General features: G+C 32.4%; 1 protein-coding gene across 1 annotated transcript; it reads right to left on the bottom strand.

Moving 5' to 3' along the window:
* Positions 1-346: 346 nt before the first annotated feature.
* On the bottom strand, positions 347-1324 carry LOC129223208 (uncharacterized). Its single transcript, XM_054857774.1, has one exon. The coding sequence runs from the start codon at positions 1322-1324 to the stop codon at positions 347-349; it is 978 nt and encodes a 325-aa protein (XP_054713749.1).
* Between the last annotated feature and the right edge of the window lie 16595 nt (positions 1325-17919).

Raw genomic sequence — 17919 nt, 5'->3', positions numbered from 1 at the left:
AATTTTTTTCAACTGCATTTCCATGCCTGCATTTAATGAAAAGCCTGATTCTGACACTTGAATTTTTTTTGGTTTTATTGGTTTTTTACATGTTTTCTTATTTTTTACAACATCAATGCCTAAGAAAAAGGTTAACTTACGTCGTTTTGTCTCCATATCATGCTTTTGTTTGTCTTTAGCGCGTCGCTCCTTTTCCAGAGCTGTTATTTTCTCATGGTTTCTTTTTCCATATTTTCCTTACAGGGTGTTGACATCAGAAGCACCAGATCGCGTTATCATAATCTTTATTTTAGGCAGCGGACTTATATCTTCAGGTGAAGTAGTTGCATTTATTATGGGTTGAATGTCATCTTTTGTGGAGGTTGACTGTAAATAAATTTTCATCAATTTTTTTTGTTTTGCACTCTTGTGCTGGCATGATAGTAGAAGTAGACGCTCCCAGATCAGAAGATATATCTTTCAAAATTACTGACTCAGATGAATTATTTTCAGTGTTGGGAAGATTTATGTCATCAAATACAATTGTTCTATTGTCGCCCTCGTCTTCAGGAAGCTCTTGGTTAGTTACTTCTGACGGCAGAAAATATTCGAAGATTTTGGGAACGAAGGGGAAAATGCCTGTTGATTTGAAATTTTGAGCAGCACTTGTAGTAGTTGCAGCCTTTTCAAAAGCAATTTTGAATGTTACAGCAACGCTGTACACGTCAAAGGTCTGAACTGGATTAGCAACATTCCATTGATCAACAGCAACATCATAATAACACTTGAGTGGACCAAAGAAACTGCGATCCAGTGGTTGTGTTTTGTGGCTGCTATGAGGAGGTATCGTGAGAAGATGGATGTGTTTAGATTTTGCTGAAGTAACAGCCTCTAGACTTTTATGGGAAGCATGGTTATCTAAAATTAGTAAGATAGTGTTTTCAAGACTTGGGCTGGTATGCTGGATAAAATGTTCCAACCATTTGGTAAACGTTGGAATATCCACATATCCCTTATCTGTTACCGCCATGTCACACCCTATTGGACCGCCTCGAAGCAGTTGGCGGTTCTCGCTTTTTCTATCAAAAATGAAGTAGAGTGGGATATAGTGGCCAAGTGGATTCATAGCACACACAGCAGTAACAGTTTTCACCTGCTCAGCGGCAACAGTTTTGGCACCACTCCTTTTTCCTTTAGGAGCAACGTGCAGAGGAAGTTTGTTTGGGACTGTCTGGACATCAGTTTCGTCCATATTAAATATTTGGTTGAAGTTGAACTTGTACTTTTTCAAGGCGGACTCCAAATTGTCAAAGTATTGTGTGAGCTGAACCCTATTGAAACCCATGGTTCTAGCTACACTGGTTTTGCGTGGAACTCGCAGAGATAACCTATTCCTCTTCATGAATTCACGTGTGAAATCCCTACCAGCAAGTTGGGATTGAACACAAAATCGTAGGTTTATTTTGTTTTCTTCTGCATATTTATTGAGCAGAAACCTTAGAAATTTTAGACTGAGACCAAAAAATCTCCGAGAGATCGAGAGCAATACAATGATTTAACAATTCCTTTTCTTGATTTGCAGTAAAGGTTGCTTTAAATCTTCCAAGCTTGTCTCCACCCCCTTTCTTTAGTCGGTCGAACAGAGTTCTTTCGTTGAACTCATTTTAACTGCTTTCATACGAATTGATGTCCCTTTTTCTATTAGTCTACGCGCTTCATTGAGTTCAACCTCCGTCATTGCTTTTGAATCTGTTTTTCTTTTGTATGTACTGGAGTAAATTGCAAAAATGAAAAAATCAAAATACTAGAAATGCTTTTTTATTGAAATGAAAATAAAATATAATAAAATATATCCGTAAAAATCTTACCCAATTAAAAAATTTGTAAGTAAAGAACAACAAATGAAATTCTTTTCGAAATAAAATAACTTGTCCAAAGCACATTCTAAACGCAAATTTAATAAAATAGCGAAAACTGGCAAATCCGTGTCAAACGGGACAAATTCCCGCACTTTTGGAGTTGCGTTAATTTACCCCAAAACTCCTGCGGTGATTTGCTCCATTTTCTGGAAAACGTGCCATGTTGTTTTCAAAAAACCCTCTGAGGAAATTATTTTAACCCTAAGGAAAATCTTAAATACAGCAGAAACAGCAAGGAATTCTCTGATTTTTCTCCTCCAATCCCACAGTTTCTAATGCTTAAACTAGGTAACAGAAAAGTTATATGTAAGTAGTAGAAAACAGACTTACCTCATATTCTTGTCTCGAGAGAAGTTGACCGGGTTCAACTTTCATGAAACAATAAGTCTTAACAAGACAAAACTATTACTTGGTAGTCAACATTTCACTGGAAGGAGTTCAGTTCAAAAACTCGGTGCGAGTTTTTACCCCACGCGGGGCTTTACCCCTATCTACCCAAAGTGTTTCAATGGCAAAGCTGTATTTTTATCAGAATGAAGAAAAGGAAATGCGATCAACAATAAACGCTATACTTGAAGGTAGGGTTAATCCACTGAAATTGGGGTTAAAGCTCCAACTATCAAAATACCACCAAATAGGTATTTGCTTCGTTCAAATGTAGAAGCAATTTTCACACGTCATACCTTGACGGGCGATTTTCTAGTGTAATATTAAAAGAAAGCCTTGATAGATTTTAATAAAATCACCTATAATTAAACAATGTTTTTTATTAAAATTAATTTTGAAACGATTTTTTATATATTAAAGCATTTATATCGCTATTGAGTCATTTCATTATATTTAGAACAAACCCGGTGGATTGTTTAAATCTTTTATTTTTGGTTTCAACCGAATTTCAGTCAATGTTTTCTGATTATTTAATAAAGTTAGCATAACTTTTTACTTTTTCGAACATTTTTTATCACACAACTGCAATTCTAAAGCTATTTCTTTAAATTCAATCTTATTACTGTGAATTCAAACATTTGAACATGTTCCTTCTATGCTGCTGAATTAAATCTATAGATCCGATTGCTGCTCAGTTTACATCAATTAATACTACCATGAGTGAAGCAATTTGTCCTTAAATATATAATAAAAGTACATGCACGTTTATTCATTTTCGAATTCTCTACAATCAATAGTTTTGGTTCTTAAAAATCTTCCTACAATGCACAGCTTGAAAAATCGTAGTAAGCATTAAAATGAATCGAGGCTGAACAAAATATTGATTCTGTACGAGAGAAAGATCAAAACTAGAAATCTCATTTCATATCTTTTGCACTTGTTGGCATGGAAACACGGAATCTAGATTTGAGTTATGATCATTTTAAATTTCAATTAAAGTTTCATGGTCGCAACTCTACAATGCGTCACCAACTGATACTTCGAGTATAATGGAATAATCTATTCTAAATCTTTTTTAAAAAAAGCCACTAAAATGACTGAACATGTCCCTTTTTCAAATGAATAGACGTTTTATTTTGAATTTTAACTAATCGTGCAAAGAGTTATAACATAATGCAGAATTGTAAAATGTGTATAAGAGACGAAACGCTTATAAATGCATTTAACTCTGCGAACCTGCATTAAAATTCTGATAACTAATCTCTACTCTTGGCGAACGCAAGCGTTGCATGGCTTACGCTGGAAAATGAAATATTGAACAGAGTATTGGATTCGCTTTGTAATACTAAAATATGTCTAAAATGTTTAAAAAATACTTTTCATATCATCAAAAATTTATTTTGCAAGGATGTAATATCCTTATTTCATATAAAATGTATGTTTCCGTTTTTTGGAAAATTCAAATGCAAAGAAATCTGAGAAATATATACTTTAAAACATTTTGTTAGCAAATATAATAATTTATTTGAGTAATTACTGTGTTTCTGCCTAGTTAAAAAAGCGGAAGAGAAAAAGGTTTTTCAAAGCGGAACAGCAAATTAGGGTATTCATTAAATGCAATTTCTTCCTCATTTCTTTTAAATTTTTAAATGATGGTTTATTTTCAGCATTGTTAAAAGAAAAACTTTTTTTTTAAAATTTAGTGTATTGTGGAAGCAAAATGTGTTGAAGATAGAAATTGTTTTTTAGAATTTGTCCTGTTAAAATAAAATGAGATCTGTAAAATTATAATACAAATTGATTTCCGTTTATTAATCGGACTAAAAAAACTGGACCCATTTCCAACTTGATGTCAGCTATTGCAAAAGGTATCTTGTGACCTCATTTCACTCTTTTTTTCTTATTTATTTCTTATTATTTATTATTTGATTTTATATTACATTTTTAGATAACGGACAATATTTACATGATATAAGTGACAATAAAATACCATTTAAAAACGGTATTTAATGTTCAAAAGCAATCACTACTTTCAGATATTTTACGTGATTTGAGTTTTTTTTAATATGTAGGTAATTCTGCAGTGAAAAGTGAAGTAAACGTGTAAACAATGAAACTGGTACTAAAACCGATAACAAAAGTGAATGGGACAGTGTTAATATACAGTCAAGCCCGCTTATTAGAATATCGGTTAAAATAACATCTCGCTTAATGTAATACATTTCCAATGTAATAAACCGTTTTTGAATTTTATTTTAATTCCTCGCAATGGAATATACCTTTTATAAGAATTTTTTTGTGGAAAATTAGCTATTCCATTAAGCGGTCTTGATTGTAGTTTTAGGTCTAACGTTTGAGTCTGTGTAACAAACGAAAAATTTAGACAAACAAGTCCAAAGCTAACCAGTAACGCTACAGCACAAGAGGATAAATTCACTAAATAAATATTTACGTATGATAAAGAACTCTATTACAAAACTCAAATTTGTGTGATTTTTTGATTAGAATGCGCTCTTTAGGGTTTGGCAAGAGTATGTAATTTGAAATATTTTTCGGCAGAAATATACATAAGCCATTTACTACTATATATAAAAAAGAATGTTTTCTGTTTCCTTACTGCAACTTTAACTTTCTTTGTTCAAAAGACCAACGGTTATCAAAATTGTCTGTTGATCAGGAGAAGGCACTTCGCCGCACCCCCTCGAACGCAGAGTTCCATTTTACGCGGGGGTTATTGGTACGCAATCTATGCGTTTCTAAACGAGACAACCAGACATCCTTAACTTGGGCGTGCATTTTAATGTGCAAAAAAGTCTTGGTGTCCTTTACATCACTTGCTTCACTTGTTTGTTGGCATTTTAGTTATTCTTACATTTTAAAAACTGCCGCTTTTACAACAAAATGCTATGATTCAAATACAGCTTCTGCCGAAAACAGCGAAATAGAATCATCGGACACTTGACACCCTCAGAGACCACCCACACCTTACCAATTGCTTGGTTTATCGGTTTTAAATGCTTAGATAAATCTGAGCAAGCGGGTCTCTGAAGAACTTTATTTAAACACATTAAAAAACAGACACTGATGGTGGACGAGGTGGAGGAGTCAAATGCCTTCTTGTGAAAAACGACAATAGTCATGTCATACTTTGTCATCCAAAACTTTGCAGGTTTTATTTATTTATTATTTTTGTTTTTAAGTACAAATGGTTGCAGATATGATCATCTGTTTTGTGGCAAGATATGCTAGTTGTAGCCCTGGCAGGTTGCTACTGGATACAGCACAATAAGGAAAAACTTTTCAAGAAATCCTTCGTGTGGTTGGAACTTCTTAAACATTTTGCTCAAGACTTAAAAAAAAGTTTATTTAAACCCCTTTTCTGCCTTAGTTCTGAAGTTTTTAAGCAGAAAGTTGCTTTTAGTAAAATAAGGTTTTTACATGCATGTGTTTGTAAATACTGCACACTTAATAAATGAGTATGTATTAAAAAATAAATTCATGCACTTCCACTCACTGATACAATATTGTATACAGAATACCTTTGTAGTTTTAGTGAGAAAAATAGTAAATAATAAGTTGATGTACATAAAAGGAAAGGATCATTCATCTTGAATTAGTGTTTTCATGTGCGGCACTTAAAATTAAAAAAAAGAAAGAAAAAAAGCATTAGACTGTAAACACTAAAATTTTTTAAACAGACTATTAAATGCTAGACATACTAATCAATTTTCAAAGTGAACGCAACCCTCTTTGGCCACGAACAATTTTTCCCCAAACTGTCTGACTCTTTTTGGGTCAATCCATCTTTAGTGATTACAATATGAATATATAGTGTTAAAATAAATATGTAAAAATAAAGAATTTTTCAATGGAATTCATATCAAAACCAATTACATAGGTTAATGCTTAACTATTTCTTCAAAAAAAAAAAAAAAACAGTATGTGAACTTTTATGCTTGTCTAAAACAAATAGAACTAGTTCAATTTCCTATTCCGGTTACACGAAAATTGATTTCACGTAATGATGATTTAAATTTATTTCAGAATGTGCTAAAGTCATTTAATTTTATCTTTGCACAATCATACCTATCCTTATACCCTCAAGAGAAATTGAATTCCGGAGCATTCCCAAGTTCAAATTTCCTTCTCTGCTAGGAACGGTTTGAGCTAAAAAATTCAACCTCTTCCTCCAGAATCCAATTCCAGTTTTTAACAAACTTGAATTCAATCTCAGTCCAGAGTGACGGCATACAGTTAATTTGAAGTCAAAACACGATTCCCTTTCTTTCATTATCGGAGTTCGCTTTTTTCTCCCAACGCTCCTGGAGCTGTTTAAGGGAGAAAGTGTAGTACAATTATTTTATTGGATTTTCACAGGGCTCAACAGAGGGTTTTACAGAAACTGAATCTGAACAAATATCTATTGATTGATCTTCAGGATAGAAATGCTGGGTTTCTTGGGAATTTTTTCCCGCCATCTTCCTCAACAGTTTATCGCTTCTACGTGTATTCCGAGAAATCGAACTTTTTCTCCTTTCTTTTTTTTTTCTCCTTTGTCTATTACTCTTTTTTGTTTTGTTTTTACGTTTTGGTTGCATTGAGACTATTCTTCCCAAAAGAGTAATAAAGCTGTGCACTATTATTTTTTATATTTTCTTGTGTAAAGCCTCATGAATAATACATTCCATGAATATTGCATTTAGGAATCTATTTTACTGTTGTGTAGATAGCAATAAAAAGCAATATGTTTTCTTATAAAGGATTTAGTGCCATATAATACACAACCCAACTACTTCACGGTTAGAATAGTAATTCACTTTTTTTTTGGATAGCTATATTTATTTACTCTATTTATTTAGCAAAAGGCTAAACTGTGATCTATCACTTATTTTATTGATACTCTCTTATATGCAAAAAAGCTGTGGATATGTGAGCAGAGAAGTAGCTTTTAGGCTCGACAGTTGTAATTTAAAATAATTGTTGTTCACAAACAAATATCTAAACTTGTAACCAAGCTGCAATAAATATTAATTTTTAGTTCACTTTTCAATTAACTCCACGCGCTAAATGATTCTTAAATGAAATATCGCATCGCCAAGTTCTAATAAAACCATATGCTCAATGTTATTTAGCATAAATTTCCGCCCCCTCCCCCAACCAAAGAAAAATCTCAAGCTGACAAAAGAATTGAAATTCATGATTGCTATGGGGAAATTACGAGTAAGAATTCCAGATTCTTTGCAACTTTTGTTTAAAAAATATGCAAATTTCTGTCAAAAATTAGTGTCATTGAAAATAATAGCTTAAAATGTAGCAAGTATCTGTAAAATAATTTATAGGCTTAAAACTACGCAAAATGGTAGTTTCAAGTTTAATCAACCAATAAGAAACCATAATTTATTTGTTAAAATTAGTTTTTTTGTGTAATGCTTTTTTTTAAAAATGTTATTCTCACTCCATTTCAAAATTCTGTAGTGCCGTCAAATGGTCAGCGTTTAATTCAATAACTTTGTCGGAATAGTTTACAAAAACTGAAAGGAAGTCGATCCGATTTCTTACATGAATCCTGCTCTTACAGTGCATGTAAAAGTCACATTGGGATTTGTGTGTAAGCACATTCATAGAACTTTCAATCTAGATCCAAATTGAGTTTTTCGCATTGAGCTCTACAGATATTGATGGGGCTTTGTTTGCTCAACAATTTTGTCCCTTCGAACTCGTTATCCTGAAGATCACTTTTATCCCAAACAACCGGTGACTTGTTTTTCCAGTTACAAATTTTCATTATAGTTACGTGTTTAATACATCGTTTCTCCATCTTTTCCTTTGTAGACAGTTCGAAAAAACAAAAATATCCTTCTTTTAAAATTTCAAATTTTTCCTTTTTCATTTCTTTATTTTTGAAAAAGAAAACAAACTATGGGAAATCAGAGAAAACTATATAATGTTTAATTATATAATAGCGTGTCTGTGTAAATATTAGATACAAATAACGTAAGATTTTTTTCTCATTCGAGTAGATCAGCGACAGCTGTAGTCTATAATGAGCAAAAACCGTTAAAAGCTGAAAATAATATTATTAAAATCACACGAGAGATTGCATGCAGAAGACATAACAAAAATATATATTTACTACGGGCTTGCAAAGCAGTTATTTTTGCGCTGGATATCAATTAAGAAATAACGTAAAGCATTTGTAGTAACGATATGCATCTCAAAAAGAGTAAATTCAAGTAATGTAGCCATTTTGAAATGAAACATCTCTAGTGATTAAAATGTAGTTCATACAACAGCAACACCACTTTGAGTCGTTCTTTATTCAAATATGGTTTATCCCCCCCCCCAAAAAAAAACAAATTAAAAAAAAACATACTCATTAACCGATTACTTTAGAAAAACATGCCTTACTGACCTGCCTATTTGAACCATCCCGAACCATCAGTTAAAGTCACCTTTAACAATTAAGGTTCAATTTGGTAGTCTATGTGTGCAACACAGCTTCGAGTCGGTAGGTGAATGAGGCAGTAAAGATGGGTTTTAAACACTTGCTAGCAAACCGGATAATTAGTTACAACGAACAGATAAAGGAGCTACATAACAGAGAATATGTGAAAATTACAAAATACAATAAGAATTGAATTTGTGATGGCAATGAAGGGGGCCACTCGTCTTGGGTAGTTCGCAAAATTCCCAACAGGTTTATTAGAAAATACCATCGTATATCACATGCAACAATGAGCTAGCTACATATGTTTGAGATTTCCTAGCCCTTTTACATGCTTGTACATTTTCAAAAGATACAGCTTTTGTCAAGTTTGGTACTTTTACAAAATAAAACAAAGCATTTGGTTCAATTTATTGTTGATAAAAAAGGCAAATGCTAAAAACATATAGCTCAAAAATATTCAACGGAAAAACAGACCCACATAGATTAAGTGATCCGGTTTCTTTTTACAGTACGAATCTAAACGTATTTTATTATCAATCTAATGGCGAAATGTAGATACGGATAATTATCTGCAAGCGGTTTTTTCCCCTCCTTTGTTTTTTTCTTTTTAATGAACTTTTAAATTTCTTCATGCATTACAGTTTCTGACTTAAAATAAATGAAATGACTTAAAGTAATGAAAATGTTCTTATTGTTAAATTAAAGAAATAAAAAGAAATTTAGTATATCGGGACAATTATGGAATTTTATTCTATATATATACAGTAGAATCCCTCTAATGCGGACACTAACGGGACGGATTTTTTTGTCCGCAATAGAGAGGTGTCCGCAGGACAGGGGTTTAATAATGTTATTTGCATTGGAACTGGGGAATTAAAAATTGTCCGCATAAAAGGGGTGTCCGCCTTTGAGGGGTGCCCGTTAGGAGGGGTTTTACTGTATATATATATATCTTGTGAATTCCTTAATCTAATGCTCATGTAATCACTACTGCAGAATTATGCTATTCGCAAAAGCGGGGAAGACTGAAAGGCTGAAATAGCGATCTTAATTCGGGTTAAATTTTAGGCTCTAATGCCTAACTTATGAATGTTTTTTTTTTCTTTGAATTCATAAACAAAGCGAAGGGAAATATCTACTATTTACGTTGGATAACATACCATAAAGCAACTGGTTTTTCTGAAACAAAATTACTCACGTGAAAGTTTGACGACCGTACATGTTTCTGGATTATCAAAATAACGCAGTAACAGCAAAATCAAAGAGTATAAATAGAAAATCATTAAAAAAAAATTCTAAATTTAATTGCAATCATTTTATGTTCTTAACGAATAGAAGATGGCAACTGATCAAATTTTAAGTCATTGCGATTTTCCGATAATTTAAAAACAATTAATTCGCATGAAAGATTTTCTCGAGAAGAAGACTGTTTCATACGATTTATACAGCCAATTCGCAATAACTCGAATCTAAAAGGACCGACAGAAACTTCGACTTATCGTAAGTTCGACTTACGGCTAGTTTCGGTTTTCAACATTTTAATATTAAAAACCATCAAATATTTTAATTAATATGTACATACAACAGACAAAATTACAGAACTTTAAGTTTTTTTGCATAATATGAAGTTTTTCTGTGAAGAGTTCTGAAGACGAAGTTGTGTTTGGTTTTTAACTTTAGCCATCCAGCACTGGCGTGAAATTTTTTTGTTTAGTAATATAGCTAAATTCGTTGCTTTTTCACGCAGCAAAGACCCACTTATAGGAATTTCATGGTCATAATTTTAATACTGATGAAACCACTTGAATAGAGCAGATTCTACTTCAGGAAAGCTGCTTATCTTCATTCGTTTCAAATTCGGATTCATGGATTCGTACAACTTTTGAAGAATCTTTATTTTTGACTGTTGGATTCCTTTCAATGTCACAAATAAGATTTAGTTTACTTTCTAAATGTAAGATTTTTAGCTTTTGCTTAGACATTTTTAATAGTAAAGACAAATCTTTCTCACTCTCTCTCTCCGGAACTCATCAGCAAATGATTGAACTAAAGAATGAAGGGGAACGCATCATAACTTAGGTCAGCGTTTGATTAAAGGTATAATCAGTTGAGTTGACAACTTGACAGCTTAAAAGCAGATTCGGTAGTCCAGCAACATAACTAAGTGTAAACAGTACAGTACAACAAAAGAAAACAAGCTATACTCGTTTTCTCCTTGATCGCACATTGGCTCAACGGATGCCCCCCTCTTGCTTTAGAGGTCTAATGTGCAGGAATTGCAAGTGAAGTTGAATACTTTTTTTTCTCATAGTCACTTGTTTCTTCTTTTTTTTTTCATTCTTCCAAAATAAATTTCAAGTCATCTTTGAAAAATCTTTGAGCTAAAGGAAGTTAACTCCGAGACATAGAGAATAATTACCATGGAATTAAAGACAAAGAGATCGAAACTTGATAAAAACCTCGAGTAAAAGCAATATTTGGGTTATCGGACTTCGAGTTATCGCGAATTGACTGTATTTCACATTGTTGTACTAACTAAGCCGTTTTTATTCAAGCAAACTAAAAACATAATCAGCTCACTTTGGAGTGATTTCAATCACTCCAACTGGAGCAGATAATATTAAATCAGTGCCAGTTTCCGTGTAGGTTCACATACAGTCAAAATTTTATCCAAAACGTAACATTATTTTTCGAGATATAGCACTTGCAATGAACTAGAAAGTGTTCGATTGCATTACCCCCTTCTGAGCTATTGGAGCCAAAATCGAATCAGCTCTTGGGCTATTTTCTTTAAGGTCTATCCGTTAATTAATTTTTGTTTACTTCTAAACTTTTGTTACTTACTCATTACTTCTAAAAAGAATTCACCTGCAACGAGAAAAAAATATTCGATTACTCAATCACTTTTCGAACTAATAGCGCCAGAATAAAATCAGCACATGTACTTTCTTGTTTCATATGACTAAAACTTTGTTTGGTTCCGCTCGTTTCTTCCTGAGGTTATATTAAGCACGCATAGCAGAGAAAACCTTCATTGCTCCACACTCCTTGAAGGAATTGTAATTAAAACTTAATGGACACAATTCATACAGTAGTAACTTAATGGGCACCAATTCATACAGTAGTATATATGCGTATAATATTTTTTTCGATATTAAGCAGTAGTTTTTCTCTAGAGCAGCTACAGTTAACAAAAGAAGGTCACACGCATAAAGACTGACAGGCATTTTTCAAAAATTATCAAAATGGACTTAACCCACCACCAAAGCGTGCAATTCCGTCAACATTCGAAAATATTCAATAGTCCAATACTTTAAAGAAAGTAAATAAACACTAACGTACAAGAAATATGTAGTATTTTACTTAAGTATATCAGATTGTATTTCTATGTTTAAAAAGCCTTCATTGTACTTTCTTATTCAACCAAAGAGCTTATCATAAAAACTGCAAAAATGACTTTATCCTAACAGAGAAACTTCTAAGATAAAAGAGAAAGACGTTTCGCGTACTCTCTTGAGCAGCGGTAAATATATTGCTGTAATTAAACTTGTTTCACAGAAAGTGGAACTAAATCGATATAAGTTCCTGAGAATTTTTGTCGATCCTTCTGAAAATTGAAATGTAGCATCGATGGGGAATATTTTTCCTGCTTTAAAAGTTTAATCATAAAATTTGTCTTTTTTACTCTTTTTACTTTTTAAGTATTGTATTCGCAAAAAAAAAAAAAAAAAAAAATTCACTCCAAAATCGACCTTAACTTCCATTTTGCTCGCTCCCGAATGAATGTTGAGCTTTTTTTCGACCCGACCACACGTGCATATGTACCTAAGAACGTATAGACCCCCGAAATATCCATTTTGACGATTCTCTAGTTAATTACGACGAGTTTTCTCGTGACGTCTGTATGTACGTATGTATGTGCGTATGTATGTCCCATAACTCAAGAATGGTATGTCCTAGAAAGTTGAAATTTGGAACATAGACTTCTAGTGGGATCTAGTTGTTCACCTCCTCTTTTGGTCGCATTCGGGTTTTTCTTCAGGGGTCTTCTGCACATTTTTGGGGGGAATCACTTAATTTCGATGCAAACTGAAGTGGTGTTTGATTTGGCGGACAGTTGGTGAAGTATCGCCAGTCTTTTGGTCGCCGAGTATTGTCGCCTAATTTTGCGGTTTTTTTAAAACCTAGTTTTAATTTAGCCACTGTTGGTGATATTTAGAAAGTAAACTATTGAATGACATTAAAATTGCCTATAATGTGGAAGTAACATTAAATTGATGTAAAAGGAAGTCATGTGATACACACATTAGCTAATTTTTTAGGAATTGCATCTTTTAAACTCGATGTAAGTATTTTCTGATTAAAAATTTTGCATTAACTGGATAAAAATATTTGGATCATTAGAAACTTAGCTTAATGTATGCAGCTCTATCACCAGAAGGCTTTATTAACATTAATCAATGCATTAATCTCCATTTTCTAAATAATTTAGTTAAATGCATTTCTCTTATAATTCCTATTCCAGACCATTCTAAAAACGTAATAATAGTAAAGAAACAAAATAGGATTCCAAGACATTGACGACAGCACGAAAAATTATTTTCTGGCACCGAAAGAAATTGAAAAGAAAAATGTACAGACTATGAATATATTTTTTTTGTTTAAAAAAATAAAAAATAAAGTTATTAATGAAAGCAATAAACTCTTTTTTTTTTTTTTTTTTGAGAGAGCGAGAGAAAATAAAACCGACTTCTCATAACTGCAACTGGACTGCAAACTTAAAAAAAAAAAAATGCAATTAACACTTTTTGAATTTTCATTTCTAGTTTTTAAACTAGATGAGGAACCATGTAATTAAATTCATACTAGGTTTAATTAAAAGCCTCACAAAGGTTGTACCAATTAATGGACCTGTCCTTGAATCTGTATGAACGAAAGTCCTACGGTCGGTCGCTTTGCAGTTGCCAAAGGGGAGGAAACTCGGGATAAGTTTTCTTATTTTTCTTTTACAAATTTCGTATGTAAATTGTCGTGTCATTTATTAATGCTTAATCGAGTTCATATATGTTATTATTTTTTTTAAAGATAATGTTATTCGCCTAGTAGCCCTTAACAGAGAGAATCAGGAAAAGTGTTTTTTTTTTCGTTTTTTAATGTTGTGAAAATAGCTTGTTTTAACACAATTTTAAATTCGGTAGAATATCTAACGCACATTTCATTTCTCTTACAAATTTAATATTTTCCCCTATTACTTCTAACAAAAACCAACCTTGTATACTTTGGTGTTTCTTTCAAGGAAAAAAGCAATATTCCCATAAGCGGGGAAAATTATTATTCATGATTGATATAGTGTTCTGCAAATTTTTATAAACATCCTTATTCAATATTTATTGTCACATATCAAATTTAAAATTCCGCGGAGCTGCATTAATATTCCTCCCATAGCAGCTTACTCAAAATATTAAATATTCCGTCTAGCAATAAATATGTCCTAAAATCTGTTGAGCTGATCTGACAGTTGATATAAACATGCTATCCATATTTGACGTTTCGGTATAGATTTTGAACTATTATGACATCAATTATTCTTATGGATGCTCTGTCACATTAGTCATCGGATTACTGCTGTTGTACATGTGTATTAAGAAACTGTTGCCAAGTGGGTTAGATAAACAAAATATCTTTCTGGAAATGAATTGACCGAGTTTAGAAAATATTAAAACAGAAAGACCTTTATTTTCTGTAAAAAAGGATTGTGGAACATGATACCGAATTAGAGAAAATAAAATCTGGTGTGTACCCCACAATACCTTTTTCGACGTCTATTAAATAATCCTTTAAAAAAACATAACAGAATGGGTGCGCGTACTCATGTAAGAGCGTTTAAAGCAACACTTCTTACATCCGTAGCTTTTTAGACATTTTCTTCATTTGTTTTAAAGAACTGTATTTAAATATCGTCAATAGTCAAATTGAAATCGGTTTTTTTTTGCCAAATTTGTCGCCATCTCCCCGATATATCAGTTAGTTTGCTACAAAAGTTTGGGGCCCATTAACTTGGCTATATATCGCTAAGTGGTCACTAAATTATATTACCACTTTAGTTTCCTTTGAAATTAACAGATTTGCCCCCCAAAACGTGTCCCTTTGGAACATTCAAATACACACAAAAAATAAGTGCACGACTAAACACCACTCAAAATTTACATGCAAAATTTCATCCGTCTACGTCAGTGATTCTCAACCGGTGGGGCACGTTCCCTTGTGTGGGTGGGACACTAGAGGGGGCACGAGAATATCCAAGAGAAGATATTTAAAAAAATAATTATCTGACTGAGTGAGAATAAAATTACAGATATAAACAAAATTCATTTCGAGATATTTAATAATTAAATTACTAAAGTAAAACAACTTCTAAATCAAAACTTACTTAATTGCATCATACCAAATTAAAAACTTAATAATCGTTAGTGACTTATCTTTGAGCCTATGTGGTGGAATGAAGTTTTTCGAGAAAATGCTTACTCTTAGAAATAGCCACTCTGAGTTATGTTTTTATGTGTATTTGAGACTTATACTTTGTCTTCTAAGAAACACTGCTGAAAATCTAGATTCACAAAGGTAGGATACTGAAAATGCTAATAAAATGCGAAATGCCTTTGTTTTTGGAGTAAAAAATCATGAACAAAATTTAAACAGATATTTATTACTAAATGGTCTTTTGGTTTCATCACTTGTCGTGAAGTACAAATGAATTTTTCATCCGCATCAATTGAATCTTTTGAAAGTCCTATGAAATGGATCCCTAACTCACTCGTAGCTTGAAATAGTTTGTTGTCAGCAAGAAAATACTTTTTAAAATTATTTGCCAGCACGGTTATATGATTTTCAATAGTTACAAAAACAACCTTTACATGTTCTTCAGCCTTGTAAATTTTAGTACATTTATTATATTTGATCATTCGTATTTGAAAACATCGTTATGTTTTTTGCTTCAAATTTTTGCTCTACAGTTCCAATTTTCTTCAGAAAAGTATTAACTTTATTACTCGTATCCAACATATGTGTATTTACTCTTTGGTTTTGAAAATACAAGTTATTTAATTTCTCGAATATGTCGACCAAGTAGCTCAATTTCATTAAATATAAACCAAAGCGAAAACTCGGCTTCCGGCCTGTTTCCTTCTTCTAGGAAAATAGCGACTTCTTCTCTTCATTCATAAACAAGTAGTAAGAATGGGGTGGTTTCCTTCAGTCAAAAGTACTACTTTTAGTCATTGAAATGGATAGGATGAGCGAAAAGAAATAATATGAACCCAGAAAATACTTTTATTTTCCCAACATTTTTTTAAATTAATTTTTTAAAATGTCCGATTTTTCAAACAAGGCGTGGTCTTGATGACGTCACAAATGATGCACTTTGCCGCATCTTTCAACTACGTTTCCACGTTATGATAATCATGCAGCGAATTAAATATTGCGCTCTACGCTTACTATCAACCATATCGTTGCCAATACACGTGAGTAAAGATGCGAATTAAATATTTTGCACTGTGAAAATGGCAACTCTGAACGGCATTTCATAATTTGTGATGTCATCGGCAGAAGCTGTAAACAATAAAAGCGCTCCGGTTAAAGTAATTTTTTTCAAATATTACATTTAAACAAAGTTATCAAAAAATGGTCAGATCCTATGTTTTTAAGCATGTTCTCTTAGAAAAAAATACTTTTCTAATTTTGGAAACGACCCCATTTCCTCCGTGATAACCATCTTTCCTCGCAATAAACCAATAACGCTGAATGTATGCACCCATGTCTCTACAAATCCAGAGCAATTTTTTTTCTTCTAGGGGTTTCATTTTGATATAATTTAATACGGTTAAAAACCCTAGTTAACACACTCCAGGATTAATTTCTTAGAAAGCTAAAGCTACTCTGTCGATCGAGTAATGTGTCGAGACTCATTGAGGTGATTTTGTTTAGCAATCACTTGTATACTTTAGTATCTTACGGACAGTGAACGAGCACCATCGAGTTCTGTTGCTTTGAATTCTATTGGTTTGAAGAAAAGTAGTTCGTCTACTACCGACATGTTATCACAAAATCGAACATATGAAATAAAGTGCGAATCTTTATTACTATATGTTTCTTCATCAAGCTGTATTAAAAATTTGTCACGCCACTTCGAGAAAAGCTGAAGCTTTAAATCTACAGCTATAGCACCAATTCAATGTGCAACATTATCATTTGAAAGAAGTATGGACTGCAATTGTTTGAAAAAGTTATCTCCAAACATAGTTTCTACAATATCAGTCGCTGTTGACGATATCTTAAACTAGTGTGATTTTTACATCAGGCTATTTTATATGAAACTTTGTAAGATGCAATTAAAGTTTTTTTTTTATTCACAGGCAAAGTTTCTCTAAGATGATTTTTGCTTTTCATATGATTTAATTTTAAGAATTTTCTGGGTTTATTGACATATTCACCATGAAGTGTTTCCAAATACCGTTTAAGTTTATTTGGCTTCATGACGTCTGCAGCCAACATTTGTGAGCAAATGATACACAGGGACCCTTTTTCATTTACTTTAGTATTAGTAAGTCCCAAATTTAAGTATTCTTGAAAATAATAAACTTTGAACTTAAAACCATTAGCTTTAAAGAGACCTGTCTGTATCACTATGAAAAAAAAAGTGAAACGGATGAGGATGGGTCTTTTGAATTGGAAGGGTTGGGTATTGGTTTTAGGTGCTGATGTTTTGAATGATGTGTAACTCTTTAGTAGTTTGGATAGAGAGCCTCAACCGCAAATGATGGTTTCATGACAATTTTTTCTTCAACTGCAAAGGGAAAGTATAAAAATGTTAAGATTGAAGAGTTGTTTTACAAAACCTACGTTTAAACTTTACCTAATGTTTTACAAAAAAAAAAAAAAAATGTGTTTTTGAAATCTATAAAAGAAATCTATTTACAAGGGTTAATGTGTCAACTTAGTGTTATAAATGCATCTACGAGCACAAACACAGTTATTTTGTCAAAATATACTTATTTTAGAACTGATGGAACAGTTTACCCTTTTAATACTAAGTAAAGTAATTTATTTTACGTATTCGCTTAGGAAAATTGACAGAGACCGAAAAAAAAAAAAAAAACGGACCTGATTTTGCCCAAATTTTTTTGTTAT

Source organism: Uloborus diversus, chromosome 5, assembly GCF_026930045.1.
Source record: "Uloborus diversus isolate 005 chromosome 5, Udiv.v.3.1, whole genome shotgun sequence".
Lineage (NCBI taxonomy): Eukaryota > Metazoa > Arthropoda > Arachnida > Araneae > Uloboridae > Uloborus > Uloborus diversus.
This window is presented reverse-complemented; position numbering and strand designations above follow the sequence as displayed.

Coding starts and splice junctions, on each gene's coding strand:
- LOC129223208 (XM_054857774.1), bottom strand. CDS start 1,324: ATGGGTTTCAATAGGGTTCAGCTCACACAATACTTTGACAATTTGGAG.